Source organism: Cystoisospora suis (assembly GCF_002600585.1).
Source record: "Cystoisospora suis strain Wien I chromosome Unknown contig_4481, whole genome shotgun sequence".
In the NCBI taxonomy this organism is placed as follows: Eukaryota; Apicomplexa; class Conoidasida; order Eucoccidiorida; family Sarcocystidae; genus Cystoisospora; species Cystoisospora suis.
The window spans coordinates 25607-48389 of record NW_027157273.1 but is presented as its reverse complement, the minus strand read 5'-3'; the positions used below and the strand labels follow the sequence as shown (position 1 = coordinate 48389).

At 53.3% G+C, this 22783-nt stretch overlaps 3 protein-coding genes across 3 annotated transcripts; 2 read left to right on the top strand and 1 right to left on the bottom strand.

Annotated features, from left to right (window-relative positions):
* Positions 1–2261: 2261 nt before the first annotated feature.
* CSUI_008135 (ubiquitin carboxyl-terminal) lies at positions 2262–9921 on the bottom strand (the record flags this gene model as incomplete). Its single annotated transcript, XM_068068273.1, has 7 exons — positions 8736–9921; positions 7807–8047; positions 6806–7042; positions 6135–6192; positions 4395–5062; positions 3361–3541; positions 2262–2752 (listed from the first exon to the last, which is right to left on the bottom strand). The coding sequence occupies exons 1-7, from the start codon at positions 8843–8845 to the stop codon at positions 2262–2264; spliced, it is 1986 nt and encodes a 661-aa protein (XP_067919756.1). The 5' UTR covers positions 8846–9921.
* Positions 9922–9954: 33 nt separating this feature from the next.
* On the top strand, positions 9955–22760 carry CSUI_008133 (cation channel family protein). Its single transcript, XM_068068271.1, has 9 exons — positions 9955–13784; positions 14110–14400; positions 15392–17027; positions 17345–17475; positions 18178–18398; positions 19140–19326; positions 20350–20604; positions 20727–20846; positions 20945–22760. The coding sequence occupies exons 1-9, from the start codon at positions 11376–11378 to the stop codon at positions 20987–20989; spliced, it is 5295 nt and encodes a 1764-aa protein (XP_067919754.1). The 5' UTR covers positions 9955–11375; the 3' UTR covers positions 20990–22760.
* On the top strand, positions 19767–20020 carry CSUI_008134 (uncharacterized protein; the record flags this gene model as incomplete). The annotated part of the gene is made up of 1 exon (XM_068068272.1): positions 19767–20020. A coding segment is annotated over one exon (132 nt), but the record flags the coding sequence as incomplete, so codon positions are not given.
* Positions 22761–22783: the final 23 nt, after the last annotated feature.

Genomic DNA, 22783 nt, shown 5'->3' with positions numbered 1-22783 from the left:
GGCTGGTCTGTGCCCCTATTTCCTTGACGAGCGTCTACTGACTGCCGGCTGTAGCTCGAGAACACGAGCTACCTGCCGCCAGCTATGCACTTACCGAAGCCTATCGCTGTTCGGGCGTACCTGCTCCTAGGGCCGTGCGTTTCAAAGCTCCTATCCCCGTTGTTTTCACTGCCGATTCCTGATCGAAGAGGCACCCCACTATCTGCACGGCACACTACACTACGTGCAGTTCCTGAGGCCACATCTGCTTTCACAACCCGACGAGCCGCTGCCGTTAGGCTCGCATACTCCGGGTCACCTCCAGACGTTCGAGTCTTCACCTTCGTGTGAGCCCTTTCACTGTGTAGAGACACCATCCTAGCCGTGACAGAAGAAATATCCCATACTGGGACGATACTCTCTATAAAGCGTTGCGCGTTACAAGGGTAGGCCATAGCATTCCGGCCCTGGGCAATCCTTGTCTCAGTCGCTGCCCGATCTGGTGAGTCTGCCTATGGTTCTTCCAGCTTGCCACCACGCATACCACATGCACCAAATGAGTCGGGCCAAAGCCTGTTCCTAGGGGGCCTTCACAGGATGACACCCGGTAAAGGGTATTCAGCAGTAGGAAGTACTCGCGTACAGTCGCATCGCAGGTACCGCAGTGGCAAATTTTCCTTCTACTGTTGTTTGCAAGTCAACTTTCTGTTGATTCACTGTTACCTAACATACAACGTCATGTCCTTTGCATGCACGCACTGTCACTCTTTCTAGGACCCGTAGCTAGAGACATCTACACTCCACCTTGCCCCGTGTCACCGAGTATTATCATTACAGAACATGCCGCCCTGCGTTGCCGCGCCTGTACTTTTTCTTGGTAAGATTTCTTCACGCTTCTCACGAACTTCATTCGACGGTTCGTCGGACTGTAGCAGGCCTCAGTTGAACAAGCTGTACCCGCCGCGGATGATTTGAGCTTGACGGCTCACTGTGACTGTGAATCCCTGGGCAATCAAAAGCCGATCATCCAGTCGATTCATGTCAGAGGCGCTGGGCGGTGTTGTTTCATGGAGCATACCGGTACAAAGCGGCAGCGCACGGCTGTGTCGCATCTCGGTGGCAGCGCTATTCGTGAAAAGCACCAGGATACTGAACCGCACAGCCCTGTATTGTTGTCCAGTTTTCCCGATATTAACAGCAGCTTTCATTAGGACCGCTGCAATGCCCATGTAGCGCCCAACAATAACAAGCGAGCACGCTATCCACTCTGCTGTTATACTTCAGCTGCGCAGTTTCGCGCTGGTACTCATATGCTTAGGCATCGACTGGCGACACGCGTCCGCAGCCCGAGTGCTAGCCGCAGCTTCCCCAAACCGAAAAAGTAGCGCGGATCTGGTGTCACGCACGAGTCTGGCGCCGTGGAGATCAACCTGCGAATTTCGTATACTGAGGTATGAGTTTTTTCACGAGAAATCAAGCAGTTAACGGAGAGTTACGGACGGGTCTACGACTGAATGAAGATGACGCAGACCAAGCATATGTCCAACGCGTCTCACGCGGCGGCGCCAGCAGTCCCACCAGGAAGCTGGCTTTCAGTGTAAGGACCCAATGTAACCAAGTAAGGCCGCACAAGATCTACACAGAGAGAAAACGAGCGGGCCCTAGGGAATAACGTCCACTCCGCTCCGCCTCCGCGCATAGCAGCTATCCCGGTGCCCGCGACTGTTCTGCCTCTGACAACGTTGTCTCCAACTAGAAGCCGGCGTATGCCATGGACAGGGAATCCCCAATTTTGTCGTAAGAACGGCGCATACCATGGCATCGCGAGTCATCGATTTCGAGTGCCCAAATGGCTCGCGCAGGTGGTCTTGTCTCAGGCGAGTTGCAGCCGCTCGTCGGGGCTCGAGGCAACTCTTTGACCAGACGTCCCGACGACAGGCCCTCGCACTCCGTAACCCGTCAGATACGCAGCCATGAGAGCCAAGACTCTATGACTGAGTCTTGGCTCTCACGGCTACACGCACCCTCATTGCACCGGATTCACCCGACACTTTCCGTGGCTTCTGAATGCGGTGGTACCTTGCCACATGTACTCCCTTGATGCACGCCTCGCATCCGCTGAGTGGTACGCCAGCTTCACACCAGTCGTCGCCGACCCTTTTGAAGCCGTGTCGCCATAAAGTATTCTCAAATACAACGTACTGCCCTTCTAGCTACTGAGCCTTGTCTCAGGCGGACACCCGAAGGACGCGACACACCTGCGTTGTGCACTCGGAACCCTCTTAGTTTTGGTTCGAAACGGGGACTTCGCCCTGTTCTACTTGTCCGTTCTGTTTGCGTTTTTCAGCTATGGCTTCAAGCTCCTTTTTCTGCTCCTCCTGCATCTTCCGAACAGTCTCTACCTCCTCAGATGTCGCGTCCACGAGAATCTCTCTGAACATGAGCAAGTATGCAATATGGTAATCACTACGACCGCCGGCAAGATCAATCTGATCCCATGGAATCTCCGTCACTCTGTCATCGTCAAATTTCACCCAAACGTCCACATTCGACTGCTTTTTCTTCTTGGCTATCACACCGTTCTGCTCTTCCTGAGCAGCCCTCTCTGCTTCCTCCTTCTTCGCCTTCTCAATTAGTCGCGGCTCCCGTTGGTCTCGCCTTGACCAGCCAACGTAGTGTCCACTGTCGGCGTGTCTTCCCTGGTGGGTCACGATGCCAAGCAACTGATAGGTACCAGTACGGTAAAGCCCCCCCAAATTCTTTGCCTCGCCGCCTGCTGGGTGATGCGCGCACAGAGACACACCGCAGAGTAAACGTGTCCTTTAGTATGTAAACGCTTGGAGGAATCCAAACAACTGCATCCGAGACTGCGCCCCTAATGCGCTCGACCGGCACACAGGCCTGAGATTCGGCTCTCGCACAGTTTAGCAAACACTACATGGAAAGACGGATAAGACAAACCGTCCTCGCTCCGCACAACGCTGCTGAGTGTTCACTGAAGCCACGAAGCTCAGCTTATACAGCAGCGACGTTTACTGTTGAGTTCAGCAAGCAGTAAAAAGACTGCTCGGCCGTCACCCACCGCGCTATAGGCACAACCCTGGAAAGCGTCTACCAACGATAAAACGCAACCTGTGGTGTCCGGGAGCAGGCGCAAACATTGTAACCGCTTCACCCGTTGTCTAATGCGATCCTCCGCGACAGCGCGTTCACATGAGAACACGCATATGTGCACTAGACTTTCCTCTAAAGTTCAGAAGGTATCTGTTTCCTCGTTCCTGAACAACGGGGTCCTAACAAGCACGGGGAGACCACAGAGATAAGGCGAACTGGGAAACGACGCGGAATGGACCGCTATGACTCGATCTCCACGTGGCTCACCTGCCATCCCAGCCTGGATCCCCCCGGAGGCTGCTGAATCGGTCTGAGAACTCTCGTTTCCGGCTGCGTCTGCCTTCTTGGCAGCCTCTGCGTTGAGACTCTTGGTTGATGCGTCGCCGACTTCCCGTTCTCGTCGCAAAGCGATTACGTCCCGCCCAATTTGCAGTTGTCCCTTCAACTCCTGAAAGGGATGCGGAAGAGTGCAGCAGGGTCACTGACTCAGTTCTACTCCTGACGAGGTGACCGCGTGACACAAAAAGTACGGAGACTTCTGGGCTGTCGGGGATAGTCTCCGTCCGCGGAGGTGTTACCCAGCCGCTCCCTATATCGCCTCTTCAACATGACACTGCCTTAGACCCCCTGTTGCTTCCTGACTTTCTACCGGAAACCACAACCGCCTCCTCCTTATTTCCGGGAGGCATGCGGCTGCAAACAGTCGTGTTGTCACAAAAAGAAACTCCTCCGATACGATTCGCTACACTACACCGACTGTTTTTCCTGCGGACGGAGAGCTCTCCTCTACGCAACACCTCCTCTCATCTCCCCAACCAGTCCCCTTCGACTGTTGTGTGTTCGACGCTCCTTCCTTTCCTGCTGTTTGCACGGACATGTATGGGTATACACACCACGCACGGCATTACGATGTCTCTGTCCCCCGGATATCACGCAGCGTGCAGCAGCTACGGTGAGCCAACGCAACAGCCTCAACGAACAAGCTCTCTTCAGCACAGATAGAGGAAGTCAGCCCAGGAGTGGGGCATGCACTCTTGGGCGTGACAAAGAGCAAACGATGACTGAGGAGTGTCTACGACCAGCACAGAGTGTCCTTGTCTCGTGCACAGAGCTAGGGTACGGGTAGCACTACATCCGCCCGACGCGGAATGGCGTGAGAGAACGATCGAATCAAAAACAGCGGCTGGTGCAAGGACACCAGACAAGATCACGTTAAGTCCTCGGGCGAATGAGCAGAAACCTTTTTCTGCCGTCCCCGGCGGCACAACTGCCCCCGCGTGCGACTGAGAATTCATGCTTACATCAGTGCAGTAGGCGTACAAGTCAAGCGTATGAGAAAACTTAACGCTCTTGCAAACTTTCGCCTTCTCCGCTTGGCCTCCAAGGCGTTTCCACTCGAAGCGCATGAATTGAACAAGTAAGTAGAAAGGAAGAGAAGCGAACTTTGTTGAGCGCACCAAACAGTTTTGCTCTTGATGATTAGTTTCTCCTCCGTCTACACCGTCGACAGCCATGCCTTCTTCTGTAGTAGCGCCACTGCCATTCCCCGTGCTGCTGTTACCCAAACAAATACGTTCCTCGGCTAGTGAGAACTTGATTCCTTCATCGAGTGTATTGATAGGATTTTGCATGGTCCCAAGGAAGCATGTGAACTTGATATTCTTCTCCAGTCGAGTCTCCGGTGGACTCATCTGAGAAGTTATTCCTTTCTCACGACGAGTTGTAATGAGTGTATCAAACCCGAAAAGAGCATCCACGAAATTCGTTGCCTTTGTATAGCGCACGGGAAGATTTTCTGCAGCCCTGGGATTCTGACTTATCGGCAGACTTTCTGCTAGGACATTCAGAAGGCACCCCAAACACTCTTCTGCATCTTGCTGCATAAAACCGGCTCCAAGTCCTCCTGCGGATGATGAAAATGACAGCAAAAACACCGGAAGTTCGGTGACATCATTCGCTGGACGCTTATCTATCGACCAAACAAAAACCGGTACAAAGTAGGCTTCGATCCTCGCTAGTCTTCCCGAGTGAAACTGAAACACCGGTTCCCCCTGCTAGGCTTCATCGGGAGTGATGCATCCACTAGCCGAGGAACAGGGGTATCACCGCACGAAGTAGCATATCATAGAAAAGGAGGGGGGCGGCGAGGAAGAAAACTCCTTGTATTCATCGGCAAACAATCCACGGGAGATCTGTCCAAGTGCGGGCGCAGTCAAAGCCTATTCTCGATTTACACGGCTGCACAACAGTAACCTGCATCACGTTGCTGAAAGAAACATTACAATTTTGTATTCTATTGAGAACACTCAACAGAGCGCCTTTTAGACACAGCAGAGCCCACCGTAAGAACGTGAACCTCCCTTCTGTACTTCCAGTCAAAACATGATGAAGGAAGTACAAGCCATCGTAAACCGTCATCGTTGTGCCCAACTACTATGCTCAGAATTGACTTTGCGGTATCGCCCTATAACAACGAGATGTTCTCCAGAAGAGCAACACAAGACCGTCATATCCCCCATCAGTCTTCTGAGTGCATGGGCATAGCAAAGAAGACGCACACGACCTTCTCTCTCGGGCATGGATTGAAATTTGTGGGTCCCTAGCGGCATGCGCTTACGCTGCTCGCTCAACTGAACTGCCAGCCGTGGAAGTCTTGAAGGCAGGTCACTGAGTCACACGTTGGAAACCGAAGTCTTGTACAAAAGTCGGGACCAGAACACCCTGAGTCAGCCGGCTGCCTTCACTCCCCTACCTGCCCGTGTTGGTAAGCCTCAGCAATGAAGGTCATTGAAAGTGGAACCGGTTCAACCAGCGTCGCCACCCCGGGCGTGACTAACCACACCTCTCCTCTTGTGGCCGCTACGGGTTGCCTTGCAGTCCACTGATAGTTTAGAACACATTGCTGACGTGAAAGGTGCCTGTGGTTTCTTCCTAACCTCACGCGGTCGGAGTTTCTCTTCTGACATCTTCGCAACTGCTTTCTACAAGACACGCCTTCAACCTTTTCTTTTATCAGGAGAGCTGAGAGAAGAAGGACTTACCAGGTCCAGCTGCAGCTTTCCTCGCGAATTGTGGGAAGGCTTCGCGGATCGCGTGCACCTGCGCACAATCAGGCAGACAAGGTCTAGACTATACACTGGTTGGGAAATAGTGTTACAGGTAAACTACAGCTGTCACAACGAGATCAGTCAGGAGAATGCGACCCACACGTAAACCGGAAGTGACATCCACAAGACTACACGGCTGCTACCGCAGTTCCTTTCCTGACGGTCAACGCCTCCTAGTTCTCTGAACGGCGCGACTCGATCTCAGCGTCATGAAGCAGAGGGTTTTTCAATCTTTTCAATCAACGGGAAGTTCATGTATCGAAGAAGTGGTACTGCATAGCTTGACCTTTCCGCGACCGACCAGTTACAGAGTCGAACACAGAATCAACGCTGCCAACGGAGGCATTTGCCTTCGGCTGCTGTGATGCGCACAGAGCGTGGTACGGAGGGGAGAAAGACGCAAAAAGGGACAACTGTCCTGGAGGACGCTGCTGAACCAGTTGCAGACCTTTTGTGTCAGAACAAGAACTACTCATGCATACATCCGGCTGACTACATCGGGCCGACAATCCTCGATTGACGAAGAAACATATCCTTGTCAACGCCAGGGCCGGGGGTATTCCGTACGCGCGACATTCTCTTCATGACTAGAACAGAGAGCTTACCAACAGGAGAGGTTGTACAGCATCTGCAGTAGTATCCCACTGCAGAAAAAAGTCTTTCAAGGCCAAGGCAAGACGGTGAGTAGCACCCGCAGACCCAGGGGCAGCAGAGTACGAGGCCGCTGCTCCGCCGGTGGTGTTGCGCATATCCTGTTTGATGGCAGTTGACAACTCACGGCAAGGCCTGAGCATCTGGAGTACCGACGCAAGGTAACAAGTATTTCCCAAGTTTGTGATCCCCTATAGAGAAGACACAAAGTAAGAACAGCAACGCACGCAGTCCAAACTCAGCGCAACCAGAATCGATGTCCCGGTCAAGTATCGCTGACTCAAGGCTGCACAGATTTACAGCACGCCCGAAGGTGTTCATTCCTCTACCCGAGAGAAATTAGTTTCGGCGTGGTGTGTGAGGTGAGGAAGAATCAAACGGACGAACTCAAACACCCTATCCCCTGCGGACACCCCCGTTCACGGCGTCACTCCGAAAGAACAAAGAAGCTATCGCGTGACAACCACGGAGAGGACTTGCTACAGGGGGTTTCCTCATCATGACCAAAGTACCCTAGCACCCGAAGAACCAACCGCTGTCACCCTCAGAGGTGCCGGGTGGCTGCGCCCCGCATACATTTAAGACTACCCTGCCGGAGGAAATGACGATGCATCTCAATACCGTGCTGCGCGAGACGATAAAATAAAGCGGTTTTATGGACAAAATGCACCTTCAAAAGGGAAGATAAAAGAGTCCGAGGTCGCTAGCGACTCCCTATGGATGAGTTCGCAATAGAAGGGGAGATACAACAACTCCCCGTTTTTCTGCACTAGACAGATTACATGCATGTCATATAAGAAAGCTAAGCGACCGCCTTCCTTGAGAAGACGCTTTCAGAATCGCCTCGCCTTCTCTGAGCCCGCATGGTCCATCGAGGCCGGGCCACAACTGTGGAAGCAGCCTCCCGCCGGTCGCACAAACTTTGATCACGCATCATCTCGGAGTGCTCACTCACAGGAGGGAGGGGTTCAATATTCTTTTCTCGAAGGAGGCGTGCCTGCTCTGCAGCGGACAAATCCTCGAGGAAAACAGTTTTACTCTCGGGCTGCTTCAGCTCCCCTCCTTCAGCTGTACCTAACATCGTAATCTTCACCCCCTTCCCAGTGCGTGCAATCGCCTGCAGATCTTCAATGCTTTTGATCAACTTGCGGTTTGCCATGAGCTTCTGTCGGTCCGCTGGCACTCCAGTGAGCGTCCTATGCAACGACAACAATGAAGGACGCAGACAGTATCTTGAAGGAGCTTGGTGTCTTAGCAAAACGGCTTCCGAACTTCCTTTCAGAAAGAGAACGTCACATTACTTCAAGTCGGGAGGACACGAAAACACCGAACTACGTGGCGCTGTCGCTACTCCTTGATGCTACTCGTAGCTTCTAGCTTCCGAAGCCAACCAAGGGACCCACCAGAAACATTAGGAGTTGAGGAAGCAATACGCCCTCCTGTCGGGCACCGGCACCCAAGCTAGGGGAGAAAGGCCGTCTTAGCGCCGGCAAACTGACAGATAGCAGACAGTCTGACCGAACTGAGGAATAGCTTGCATTCCGAGGTTAACGGTAGGTAGACTGTTACCATACAGTTAGGTACGAGGATAGCCATAAAACCTATGTATATGCAATCTCGAGGTCCCGGGAAACGGATACTAAGCAACCCCTGTGAAGACCAAGTCACATCTCTTGGCTTGGCGCCCGGATAGGCTTCCTGGGACGGAACCCTCTGCGAGAACACGGCCTTTAAACTGAAACGTGACGCGACAGAGCAGCACCCAGAGAACAACTCTGACATTCACCACGAGGCGCTGCCGAGACATCTGCCAAAACGCGAACAGGATGACCGAGCAGAAACATATCGGGAAGACCAGGTAGTTGTGACGGTGAGGCTACTTACATCAGCTGAGCATTGAGTAGAGCCAGAGGCTCAGCCAGATCCACCTCGAGGCCATCAAACTCTTGCTTGTTCCACTTCACGTTCACTTTCAACGGATCTGTCGACGCCATCTTGCACCAGTGAACAAGAGCACTTTCGACGACGTTAATGGACTACAGATTACGCAGGAAAGGCGATTGAAGGTGTAAACCCACTGCCAACCCACGAAGAAAATGCCGAAGGAGAGGCTTAACGAGAAAATGCCACACCGGGGAACATCCTATAGACGAGATATCTAATATGCCACGGGCGCTTCTGAACAAGCTGATGACGCGGGAGAACGGACGAGTCGGGGACAAGACCGAGCTCAGTGGCTGCGCGAAATACTCGGTGAACAACGGCTTGGCAACTTGATACCCGTGAAAGGGTCTCCTGTGGAGTTTTTGGTGCAAGATGTCAAAAACAGACGGCGCATGCAGAAACGCTCTGAATCCTGAAAAGACAGAAATGTAACAGCCTTTCACAGATTCCGGCTCTTGTTTTGTGTCTTCTGCTGCCAGAAAGACAGATGGGGAGGATATTTCCCAAACCCAAGGAAACACGCTTCCATGCACAGCTGCTGTTTGGAACAGAAAGGCACGGCTGACAGGTAATTTGCAACTGCTGCGTCAAGCAGAAACCAGGACTGAGAATGTACGACCTACATCCAGACGGCACGTAGAGAGGCCGAAGCCACGGTCGCTAGGCAGTGAGTTCCTGCTAATGGAACTGCCTCAAACAGTGTTGGGCACGCGTCTGGCAGTTCCTGTGCTTGGAAAGTGGTTATCGGCTGCAAAGAGACAACCCCCGTGAAGACAGAAAAGTTGAACAGCGAAGCGCGGTACTTTGCAATCTCAGGCGTCTTGACGTCTTGTCCATGAGGACACTCTGGGAGACCCCCGTGCTAACATTCGTGCGCCCGTAAAGACGCGAGGTGACCTGGTACATATTTGCCGTTTTGTCGACGTTTTTTCGACAACTCTGAAGGAGACAGACTGAACACGCGGAACATCTGCTCCCTACTCACTTCGCCCTATAGGCGAGTGGATGCATCGGAACTCCGAGACGTAGGCACGCATGGACCCGTTACATGTCCCGGAGCCCTAACCCGGCGGCGGGACAGACACCATCGAAAAACAGGAGCACACCCCCCAGGAGCAGTGTGAGGTTCCCCGCTGAACCAAGATCTATCAATCGCTTTGATAGACTTCTGGATTTCTATCTGGCTGGGCCGCAGCCAGGGAAACACAGCGGTGAAGACCTGGTCTCGTGTCAGTCAGCGCAGTCCTTGGCGGTTGGTTCGCAAGAGGTCCGTTCCGGTGTGCTGTCTCTTCCCCCCCCTCCGATGTGAAGCGAGAACACGTGTCTCTGCCCTGTCCCCTTAGAAGCACACCGGGATTCAAGCCTGCGGAGAAAAACCCTATCTCTGGAACAAAGTAAAATCTTCTTTTTCAGATGTCTCGTTACAGTTTGGCTCTCTCCCTACTGTGCATGCGCACCGGCAAGCCGCGATACGAGCCACAAGGCACTGGAGACTGCCTACTGCGTGACAGATGCACGTGGTCCTGGCACCCACACACGACGACCACATCTCTTGGAAGGCAGGACAGACGGCTAACGTTCGTTCGGCGGCTCCTGCGGTCTTTGTCCTCCTCAACGGTCCCATGCACCCACACACCACAGTTCCTCTCTCCGCCGATCCCAGGTAGAGGGACCGCTGATTGCTCACCAGCATCGTTCAGGACCGAGCCCAGCAACTTTCCTGGATTTGCGGAAGGAGGGCCCCCTCGTGTGATCCTCTGCTCCACACTTGGTCCTAAACTGGGGCGACGGCTCTGTCATTTGCTGGTGGCTTTGTGTTCTTAGATCCCTGTTCCCTTCCCCGTCAGCTGGTCACTTTGCGCCTTTGTTCAGAACGACATCCATACAGCTTTCGGCAGTTAACTTTTTTCTCGAAGAGGTGAAGCGGCGGATTCAGCCTCGTGTATTGACGTTATGGCTGTTGTTTTTCTTTTCATCCGGAATGAAGGCCACTCCCAGCGGATCGGTGGTTGATTCTGTTACTCTAACTAAAGGAACGACTCCGTATGGCTGGAGTCTGACTGCGAGCATGCGCAGGTATATTTGCGGCTTTAGTTACTTCCTAATGCAGGAGTACACTTGCTGCCTTTCCCGGAGTGCTTCTCACTTTTCTGCTTCCCAAGAAGACTTCCGAGAGTGCCGCCAAGACACACACGTGTAATCGGAACCCACACATACATGCCGTGGAAGAATGTTCCTGTGTTGCTATGGAGAGCGCATGAACAGACGAGCATGTCCGTTATTTCCTTCTGCTTTCACTAGGTTTGACAGAGGACCAATTTGATGGACAGCTTCTCCAAAGGACGCATTCCGGCTTCCGGGTACAGGTAGTGCCTTCGAAACCTCGTATTCTGCACCAGCGAGACCAACATCATAGAGACGCTTGTCTCTCCTTCGTTGGCCCTTTGAGTTACGCTTTTCAGTTGTCAGCTCATCCTGGGATCAGAACAATGACTGTAGCTTTGATGAGGACGCCTGTGGGGCCAACTGGAACTGCCGTCTCTCTGTCCAGCCGCCGACTGTTGCTGTTTTTATCACATCATGGCATTTCCTACATCCGAGACTGAGAACCCAACAAAGTCCTCTTGTCCTACAGGGAATGAAGGTCCGGAAGAAAAATTTCCAACGCCTTCTAATCAACACTTGAGAGCTCCTCTCTCACATTATGAATCGAACAGTTCACCTCCTGTGGTCTCTTCTTTGTCGCCTTCTCTTCGTCTTTCATCATCTTCTCTCCCCGGATCCACGTCGCCACCCCGCAGCCCTTGCTCTGCTGAGGCTGCTTCCTGTGTCCCACCTCAAGGAGGAGATGAAGCCTTGGCTGCAGCATGCTGGGTGTACAGTGTATCTTTGCTTCCTGAGCAGCCTCCTCTACCCCCTTCATGCTTCAGCTCTTCTCGTCAACAGAACGCGTTCCGTTGGTATCTTTGGCTACGGCCGTTTGTGAATGTCGCTCTCTGTCTCTATCTTCTACTTGCGTTCTTCGAGGATCCTGGCCCGGTTTACCGGAAAAAACCCCTGCTACCTTCCTCTGCGTACCCCCCGCCGTCTCCCTCTCGGGCCGCTCGAGATCGTGATTATTCGGCCATCCACGAAGGACCTGGATTGCCTTCGAAGGTAGATACCGACGGCGTGCATTTTACTGTGCCATCACTCCATTCCGGTGCTCTAGGAGCTCGGCCGCCGAGGTATTTTCCTAGAAGAGCCTTCGGCGATAGTAAACGGGGCATCCCCTTGCCCGCTACTTCACCTTTTCGTGTCACTGTTTCCGATCCTCATCGTTTCGCTTCTACTTTTTCTTCGGTCTCTTCTAGGCCGGCACCAGAGGAGACTGTCTCGCCCCACAGTACACCAAGGAAGCTCGCCAGTTCTTCTTCTTCCACCTTACGCACGTCATCCGAGCACTCCATTGCAAAGACTGGGCTTTCCATGAGCGTTTCCCAGGAGGGTTTGCTGTTTCGCGAAAATACTTCACATTCGAAGACCGAGCAGCCTCTTCCCCGCGCACAACCGCCTCTCTCATTTCTCCCTTGGGCACACACTGGATCTGCGATACGTCCGGAGGGCCATGGCAACAAACACTACCAGACGCGTTCGGACTTCACTCAGCAACACACTACAGTAGTGGCAAGTCCGAAGAAACGTCCGTCATGGCGTGGAAAACGGATCTGCGCTCCCTCTCTTGGTCCGCTGGTAACACAGTCTGTGGGGGGAAGCCGACCCGCAGATTACCATATTTTCCTTCCTTATGGTTGTCAGAAAGGCACTGGCGGCAAGGGAGGTAATGAAACCTCCAAGGAGGCTCGTCCTCATAAGTGCTCCGAACTGTCGTCCCTCTCTTTTCCATCTCATTCTGAAGCAGGAGAAAGTTGGTCTCTCATGCACTCGAGGCACGACGGTGAACGGGGATTGGGAGCACAAGTGCTTCTCGAGAGTGACCTGAGACCTGGATTGTTGCAAGTGCAAGGTGTATTAAGGAAACAAGAATGGAAGGATGAGGGAGGAGGTGGCGGAGCCGAGAAAAGAGATGATAACCGACCCGGTGGCCAGGCCCTGCAGAAGAGCAGGAACAAAAAAGCACGAACAGGGGCATTTATGGGCGTGCTACTCGAATCAACGGGGGCGGGGGAGACAATGCTTTTGTCACGAGAGGCAACTGATTTTCACACTCAACCGTCTTTGCGTCCGGGCTCAATGACGCCATCTTCCTCCTCTCGTTCATCCGTGCCTGATTCCACCTTTCCTGGCGAACGTTCCTTTTCCGGCCGTCATGGTTCTCCATCCTTGCTTGCTGGTTCGGGTTGCTCGTTCAGCTCTTGTCCACCGCTCTTGCCGTCTCTTCGAGACTTCCTTGAAAGCCATCAAGAGAACTTGAGTCAGTCGGAGTCCGGCCTAGATGACAATGGTCATCGTCCCATCCCTTCAAAGTTTCATTTTAGCCCCTATCCTCCTGCTCTACGCACTTCAGCTGCTCCCTCTCTGGTCCCTGAACTGAGCCCACGGTGGCGTCGTGTCATTCATTTCCTCATCGCCTTTGTTTGTTTATCTCTCTTCCTTACCGCTGCCTTTTTGCAGTGTGTGTACCGAGGAACAGCGGTCCGTCAACCAAGTGAAGGGGGACCCAAGGGTAGCGATGAGATTCCTGCCATCTGGAGCAAAAGGCAGAGCTCGTTTCCTCTTCCTCTGCCTCTTTCTCTCATTTCTATTCTCACCTGCTGCGTTGTGTCTCTTCTGGACATCGTCATAGCAGCACTACTTTGGCCAGAAGTCGAAGACCGGGGCTGGTGGGGACGAAACGGAGAAGGAGAGAGGGGAGGCACCCTTGCGCATTCGCAGTTCTTTTTCTACAAACCCTACGTGGCGTCGAGGCTTGCAAGGCCTTTGCTCCTAGGTCTCTTCTGCTATCCTGTACTTCGCATGCTTGTTCGAATTGTACGCACGCTTCCAAAGGTACGCGAGTGGGACGGAGGAGACATTCAGGGTTTCGCTTCGCTGCTTTGTGAGGAATGTTGACTGACTCGGTGGCTTGTTCCCTGGATTTGTTACGTGTTTCGGATATCACATGCTCCTTCAATGCCACGGCAAAGTGCCTACTCTTTCAGGGTCTGCTTGGAAGCATCTCGTGAGACTAGATTTCGGCTCCCCCGCAGCGGGAGCATCTGGATGTAGCACAGCTAGGAATAGCATCTTCACACATCCAGCTGGGAACTCTGCGCGAAACGTCGAGCTGACTTCCTGAACAGTATCGTAGGTCGTGCTGTCCGTGCGATTGCAGGTGAAGACCATCATCTTGGCGACTTTTCTAAGCGTGCTGCTTTTTGACTGGTTGGGTGTCATTCTCTTCGCGGGTACCAACGGACATGATGAGTTCCACTCGTTTCAGAGCGGCTGCACTTCTCTACTTTTGGTAGTTACCACTGTCCGTCTTCCGCAAGTTTTATTACGTGGATACACTGTCCACGAAGTCGCTGTTTTGTTTATTGTCGTCTTCTATCTACTCACTGCGGTCCTCCTCGGCCTCTTCGCTGCTGCCTTCTACACGGGCTACAGAGACGGTGACCTTCAGGTAATTGGCGATGCACATGCCGAGCTCACTAAATCGCTGTCTATCTTCTATACTGCCTTTCCCCGTAACAGGGGAGGCTGTTGTGGCATGCCCGTGTTTGAGGATAGGAGCACCCTCTGTAGGAGCCCGCGACCGTGGAGGAGGGGGCTGTGACATAGCTCCGTGTATAGTGAGTGGGGATGGGGAGTGACGCACGCCTATAGTAAAGAGGAACGCACTCCCGGTGTATGCGTGCCAGGTAGTACGACTTCTAGCATGCTTCTGAAGACACCTGTTCTTTCTTCTCCTTTTTGGGCCGATATGAGAAGCGTGGACCTCTACCCTGATTGTCCCCGTGCACCGTTGCTCACTGGGCCCAGTCGCCGCTTCTGGGCTAAGTCAGGGAAACGAGGAATTTAGAACTAAAGGCTGTGAAGCTTTGCTAACCAATCACAGACGTACTCTATGTTGGCGCCCGATGGACGTAAACGGGTCCACAAAGTCTCAGGCGTCTTCCCTCTGCTTGCGTCGAGGACGGGACATGACTTCTTTTCGCCCGTAGGTATCAGGCCTATAGCCACAGTGAATGACGTCGCACGCAAGGGAAGCATGTGACATTTTCGAGGTCTTTTCGCTAGTTTCTCTGAGTTTCAAGAGGAAACTTACACCAGGGACTGGAAAGGCGCTAGCGATATACGGAGTAAAAAAATGTTACTCAGTCATTTCTAGGACCGCAACTTCTATCGGTGACCGCCAGTTGCAGACGCGCTGATAAGCAATGAGTCAAGCACCCCGGTCGCCTGCTTTTGGGTGAGAGGCGTGAGAAGATGGAAAGCTGTTGAGGGGGTTGCAGCCTGCCGTGAACACCACCCTGGATGGATGGACACTTGGAAACCGGGGATTCATGAAAAATTGTTGATGAGATGCATTCAATTATCTCCGGAAAAGAACGACTGAGTTTTTTGTACAGTGCCATGTGGTCTCTCCTCGCGGTAGTGTTTGTGGAATACAGGACCGTCGTGAGCAGCAGATGCTGTCAAGGCGCTATGTGGACACGGCGTTCGAGCTGCTTGCTCTTTACCAGAAGCGACTTGATGCTTGTCTTCACTCTTACTCACCAGACGGCGGACTCCATAGCGATACTAATTGCAGCCACATTTCACGCACCGCGAGTTCACTGCATTTGCGTGATCGTGAGCAAGCCGGTAGCGATGCAAGTCTGGCTGAAGCGCACTCGTGCGGCGAAGCATGTGTCGTCTCCCTTTTTGACAGCGGTTCTGAGCAACGCTTCTGCCAAGGGCACAAGCTTCCGAGGGAACCGCTCCCTAGTCACGCGTTGGAGAGGCACGCCCACAGTAGGGCTTTCTCTATGGACTTCTTCCGCTGCTCTGGGGAACACGAACCAAATGTGTCTCTTACGACTTGGTACGCATTCTACCGCCACCTTTCGCAGCTGCCGGGCCGGCCGCGCTTTGAGCTTCCGGACCTCGCAGGCGACTTGCCGTCTGTCGTCGCGGTAGTGCGTGGAGGATCGGCAAAGCAGGAACCTCCAGCTCGTGAACTGCCCGCGGAGGGCAAGAGAGCACGAGACGAAAGAAGGCCGCCTGATGATCAGAGCACAGTGGAGGACGGAGTGAACCGACAGCGGTTGCGTGGCTGCGCTTCAACGGGTTACAGTCGTATGCAGCTTCGGCAGGCTGAATTCAGCCCTACGCAGGGCAGTGACGACCCTCCCGCTGATGCCGCTTTGCGGTTTGAGAACCAGAGTGCGCTAGTGCTGGAAGGCGTAGGCAGAGGGAGAGACCCCGGAATCACAGAAGGGACTTCGGCGACCATCGACTCTACTCAGGAAGGTGGTGGGATGCTAACGCCGCCTTTGCGAGCGGAAGATAAGGGCGTGGACAATCAGCATGCGTGTTCCTCCCGTTGGATGACAAAAGGTCTAAACAGCCCACGAGCTTCTTCGCGCGCGTCGAGAAACGATTCTACTGTTCCGGAGGCTTGCTTGAGCGTCTGCTCCTCGAACCCACCACCTACGTCTCACCTCTCGAGCCTCTCCGACTCACAGCCATCAAAATCACCAAGAGCTGACTCTTTGTCGTCTCCATTTCTCAACGAGAGCACGTCGATTGCCCGCACGGGTGTCGCTGTTGTGGAAGACGACGCCGGGAGTAATAGTGACAGTGGACGTAGCGATGTGCCCTGGTGGCAAGCCTTTTGGGGACAACGCTACCGGCGAACGCATCTAAGGGGTTTAGGGGCTCCGGGCTTCAAAGGTCCTCGGGAGGATCTCCTTTTCAGAGAAGATACCAGCGTTCGCGCAACGTTTTTCTCAGAAGCGGATCATTTCAGCACGTATGGAGAAAGCGCAGGAAGGGTAGGAGGACAACTTCCAATGTCCTCGAACTTAATGACGAAGTCATTCAGGCCAACAAATGCGAATGTACTCCCTGCGGTTTATCCGTCTCAAAGTGGGACAGGAGGATTCTTTAAGATGCGTCCATGGGAAAACTCTTCTCGCAGACTGTGGAGTTGCGTGAACGATGACGCGCTCGAACTTTTCAATGTGTTGACAAGAGGAGACAAAGGAGGAAAAGGAATAACGAAAATGCAGTTCCAGGAGATTGTCTCCACGCTCGCCGCATATGGTAAGTGAGGGAAGGAGGGGAAAGGTTACACAAAAGATATCGAGTGGATGTGGCACTCGAGGTTGGGGCAGTTCGACAATGCTCTTCAGGCGAACTAAGCGAGGAAGGATGAAGGATGTCGGTTCAATGTGACTCCCTTTCAGAGAAGCTTTCCTTAGTCTACAGTCCAGAGGACACGAGGTGTGCACAGTTCACACAGCTAAAACACGCGGATTGGTGAGAAGATAATAGGACTGATGAAGCCTTCTGTAGTGCCGCCAGCCAGCGCCGGGAGTGCGACGTGAATATTGAAATGTTTCTCTTGTTCTTGCATGCAGATTCAAGAAAGCAAAAAGAGGAGGAGCGAGCGTGGCGATCCGATTCCTGTCATTCGGCAATACACAGGCGATTGTTGAACGCTGTCGCTGATGTGTGTGTAGTTGCGTCCCTAGTTCTCACTTATATGCAGGTATGTCTTTGTATCTTTAGTTCCGAATGCCATTTTGCTCGAAGGGTTTTTCGTGTATGCGAATTCGCATCACTGCGTCCGTTTGGTCCCCTTCTTTTTGGGTGGGTCTTGACGCTTTCTGTGCTGGCGAGAAATGCCCGTGTGGTCATTCGGGGGGCCCCCTCTTCGCTCTTCCGCACCTCGTGATTGTGGAGAATTCAAGAGAAGCAGTGGCCAACCATTCCTTACTTATATGCGTCTGGGGCTAAAGACGACTGCAGTCGAGCTTCCTGTTGAGTCTTCTGACATTGCAGATTCTCTGGCTCTCCAAGAGACGCTTTTCTCTCACCGCTGCTTGTTTGTGGACACAGGCCATGGTCGGGGTTTGCTAGTCCATCTGCTCTCACATGAGGGTGCGGCATGCCTTGACTGATGTTCACCTCTCACTGTTCACATCGGTTCTTCACCTTTCTGTTCGTCTTCGTCTCTGTCTTTTCTAGCAAATACTTGAAACGCAAAATCATGTATGCATTCACTGTTCGATGCACTGCCGGAACTGCGCAGCACCCGCGTCCTTGTCGGCGGGCCTTCATGGCTGTACGCTGTCTCCGTACGCCTTTTGCACGGTGTGGTCGCACACTGGTGTATAAACAAATTGTTCAGCCGGGACAGAATTCGTACACACGTATGACGATACTACATTTCATGTGTACCTGTCTGCAGACACGCAAGTTTATCAACAAAGCGTCGAACCTAACTGGCGAAGACATTGAGTCGTCTCCCATCGACCTTGCAGAGGGCATGCCGGCGTCATGCTTTGGCTCTGTGGCGGGGGCTTACTGGCTTCAGAACGCTCTCAGCTTGGTGTACCTGGCATCCGTGGTGATCCGCATCAGGCTCACAACCTCCATGAAGCGTTATACGGGTCTGAGCTTACGGGAACGGTATGGAACTGCGATCTTTACACCTGAGTCAAGCGTGCATGCATCCTGAGTGCCTACGTGTACTGTCCTGCGCCTCCTTGATGAATCTAATCGCTCGGCGTCTCGACAGCTCCGCAACGGCTACTTGACACTGAATAGGTTTTCATTTTGTCGCATTCCGCAGACTTGTCCTCCGGTCGCGCGGTTGTCCGGTATCCCCATTCGGACAGCTTTCGTCCCTCGTATCTGGTCTGTGCTTTGGAATACAGAAGTCAAAACCTCCTTCTCGTGGAGGTGACAGTAGAGCATGGCAGCGCTTCCTGAACCAACCAAGGATTCATGTGTGTGTTTGGCCGGCCCCTGTGTCGCGTTGCCGAGCATGCCTTATATAAGTCTCGGGGAGAGCCGCGTAGGTGGATCTTTTCCCGTAGCCACGTTCTGAACCAATCTCAGAAACTATGCTTGTGGCAACCCTGACACGTGAGGCAATACATCGCACCGGAAGGCCCGTGTGGGTGCTTACGGAAGGATGCACGGTGTCTGTAGAACTCTTGAGTTGGCACCGACGCTTACCGGGTGGTGGTCATAATGTGTTTCCAGTAAAATTGTGGCTATACGGAATGAACCGAAAACTTTTCTTGACTTGCATTATCAGTCGATGAATGCCGCCGTACTTACATTGGTGGGAAGACACATTTGTTTAGACTTTTCTGTCTGCTGACACCATGCTTTTCGCAAGCCGTCAACTCGTGCTGTCACCAGGTTCGACATCTGCATCGGGGTTGGAGTCATGGTGCTTGAGCTAGCCTGTCTTTGGGCAGGAAGTGCCTCGGCGTTTCATCCGGCTTGTACAACGGAAACCTTCGACGACCTATCGCGCTGCCTGGCATTCATTCGCGTGCTCCGTGGCATACGAATTTTTTTTCGTATTTCCCCTCTCAGGAAACTGGTACGGTTTTCGTAAGTAGCAAACGCGACACACGGGTTGAGTTAGAAAGTTTCGTCGGTTGTTTGGCATCTCGCCGCATCGTGTCCACATGCGCGACGACGTTTCTAGTTTTGCACCACGGTACTCGCGTGCATAAAGCCCCTAGTTACCGGACAAGATAAAAATTGACGAGAGTCTTCTCTCTTTCTTCCTACGTCTTCCTGACATCCGCTCTCTGCGAAGCCGTCCTCTTTACAAGACTTGGCACTGTTGCGTGTCTTAGACAGAGTTGTGATGTGGTCACATCCCTATACAGAGGTTCCCCGGAGGGCTGGCCGGTGCACTTCTGTTGGCAGTGAGCGTGCCGAGATTCACACGAGTTGAATTGCTCCGTTTGGACTTTTCGCGGCTGCACCATCTTCGGCGCTTAATGGATCATACTATCGTTTGGACGGGATGAAATTAAACAGGAAGCTCTCAGTGACGTCGAGTGACACTGCGGCTTGGTTCAGCCTTGCGATCGTGCCTTTTTGGAAACGGCGGTTCCTTCCCATGTTTCTGCCTAATCCCAAGCTGGAAACAAACACTGCTTAGTCTGTAACCCCTTGAATATACAGCAGTGTTGATGCGCTGTCTGGTGTACTGTCCGCGTTGCACTGTGATTCAACGCGTAGGCCTCGATGTTACTGATTTTGCCTGTCCAAGGAAAGCCACTTTCTCCGAAATGGCGCTTCTGCTGGCTGGCTCAGGCCCATGAGCCCTGCGGCGGGGGTCACACGTCTGTTTGACGCTGCGCCATGTTACCGCCTGGGAGAAAGAGCAGCCAGATGTTGTCTTTTCACAGTTTGGCTCCGACCCCGTCAGGATTTGACGCCTGATTCTCAGCAACTTTTACTCCAAACAACTGTCCTGCCGGGACATCGGTCTTTCACGAGACAATGTTGTGTACAATTATTTGCTTTGCCTCAAAGATTGTCTCTGCTGTGGTATGCGGCTGATGGGCCACTTGTTAGAATTGTTTCTTTATGGGTTCTCTCTCCGCAGATCGTCTCTCTGGTCGCGGCTGTAGCTGCGCTGAACACGGTTCTCCTGGTCTTAGTCGTAATTTTCTGTGCATATGGAACAGTCGGAATGGAGCTGTTCGGCGGGATCATCAAGTGTGATATGGACCACCTGCCACCTAAGGGGCCTGACATGGACGATCCCACTGACTGGGGGGTGCTGAATTTCAACGACTTCTTCGCTTCACTTGTTACACTTTTCCTCCTCACAGTGAATGGCTGGGACGACTCGCTGAAGGTGAGTGTTTCTGAGCACATACTCCGCAACTGGGCGGAGCACCATTGCCGTGCTCATTGACCACTGGCGTCGCTGGCCCTGCTGCAGGGTGATGCCTAGTTTGTTGTTGGTGCTGTGCGTAGGCACTTGTCAAGCACACTTCCGTCTTCAGCTGTGGCGCGTACTTCGTCTCATTTTACATTCTCACGGATACCATAATCCTCAACTTACTCGTGGCTCTCGTCCTCGAGGCATACGATCAGGTAGGCCAATGCTCCACTTTACCGATGCGAGAGCGTAAACGTGCTTTTCCTCTGTCGGTCCGTAGCAGTTTGTTGTCCGTTGGGTGTGGTGCTCACAGGTAACGTCGTCAGCGAGTGGCAGTTCTCGGTGGGCTGCGTTCTAACGAGTCTTGTCAAATGATCAAACCCCACGCGATGCCCCCGTGTTAACAGCAACTGCTTTCTCGAAGGCGCTCCGGCGGAAGTTCCAGATAGACCAGTGCGGCCGGTCGGCCAGTCGAGGTTCCTTCTCCGGCGCAGAGCAGACTGTGGGGCAAGGGTGCGCATCATACACTGCATCATCCAGCCCGAGTGAGTGTTGGAGGTAGCGCCTCTGCTAGCCTTAGCTTCGTTAGCGGCCGCAGAGGGAAGCACAATCTACTAAGTTCTTTGAGGCAATTCCGAGACCATACAGGGTCGGTAGTACGGGGCCCGGCTCCGGTACGCTTGGGGCCGCGTAAAAGAGTGAAGCGGTAGTCTGCGAGGCCTCTTTGGATTTCTGAGATACTACGGCTCAAACACACGGCGTGAGGACCCCTGGCTCTGTCAGCACTTTTTCACGTGGAAGAGTACGTTTGAACGCTAGGCCGGTATTCGGGGTCGACACATCGGGCTTGTGTAAGTGCGCGCGTAGACGTTCCAGGCGGCACTGACGCGCCTACCAAGCAACTCCGGTTCTGCGTGCACATGCCCTCTTTCTCGCGCAAATTGACTGTGACGAAAAAAGCAGCCACCTCAGACAATGAAGTAGTACATACAGCAGTCTCACTCGCATTTCCTGAGGCACATGCGAAGGGCTGCGCCCCTCGCCTGAAAAGATAGTGCACCAACGGGTACGGGCTCACAGAGGGGTGTCCGCAGTCGGCCTCCTCTAGCGCAGGGCCCGACTGCCTGTAGTGAGATACTTGAGTAGCTGATGGTTGTTCAACTGGAAACACAGGAAGAGAGCGAGGTAGTTCCGAGGCGCTCCCCTGTTGGGAGGAGTGTCGCTGCGCACCGCCGCCCACCTTGATCCACCGACGCTCCGCATGTGTGTCATCGAAGGCACTGTGGTACTGGCTTAACCCACTCAGCAAAACTATGAAGCGGAGCAAAACAAGTGGGGATTGAAGGCGTGCAAGCATTCTATCGACACCTCTCTTTGTCGCTCTGATGGAAGGGCCGAAGAATTCACGCTACACTCTCTTCGTCGCATTCTTCCCTTTCACTAGTGTCGTCGCCACTGACAGTCGGATATTCCTTGAAAAACTCGGTGTAGCTTGTCTGGACGGGTAAGGCAGCCAGACGAATGCTTCTTCTTTCGGCGACTTCTTCAGCCATCCGAGTTCTTTTTGGTGCCGTTTTTTTTCCTGCGCGGGCGCGTGTTTTCCTGCACGGGGGGTGCGAGTGAGCCAGTAAGCCGGTTTGAAAAGGGAACGTACGGCGTGTCGTGCTCGGCAGCAGTTTCTGACGTGGATTCGGTATGGACAGTAGCCTAAGCTTCTTGTGTCAGGCAGCTGCAGCAGCCACAAGGGCGTTACACCTTACTTTGCGGGGCGTGCCCTGTCGCATCCAGATCCAGTATAGGGACCCCCCTATAATACGAGGCTCCTGAAGAAGGTGGTGTGGCCACTTCCCCATTCTCGAACAGTGTGCGTACCTTCAGCCAACGAGCGGGAGGACAGCCGTCTTCGTAATCACATTTGCGAATGCGTGCACGGCGCCGGCTGAAGTGCTCATTCCACGCCTGTGCTCGCAGCTGATCGTCATAGGAACGGTCGACCGTAGGTGCCTGAGTTTTCATAGCGGCGCAGAGCGCCACAGATCGTTTTGACGACCCAAGTGAAAAAGGTGCGTCAGTCCCTGGTAGGCGAACTCGTCAGCTAGTTATGACCAGGACAACGGCGAATGGAGTGGATGTGTCGTCAGTCTTGCCACGC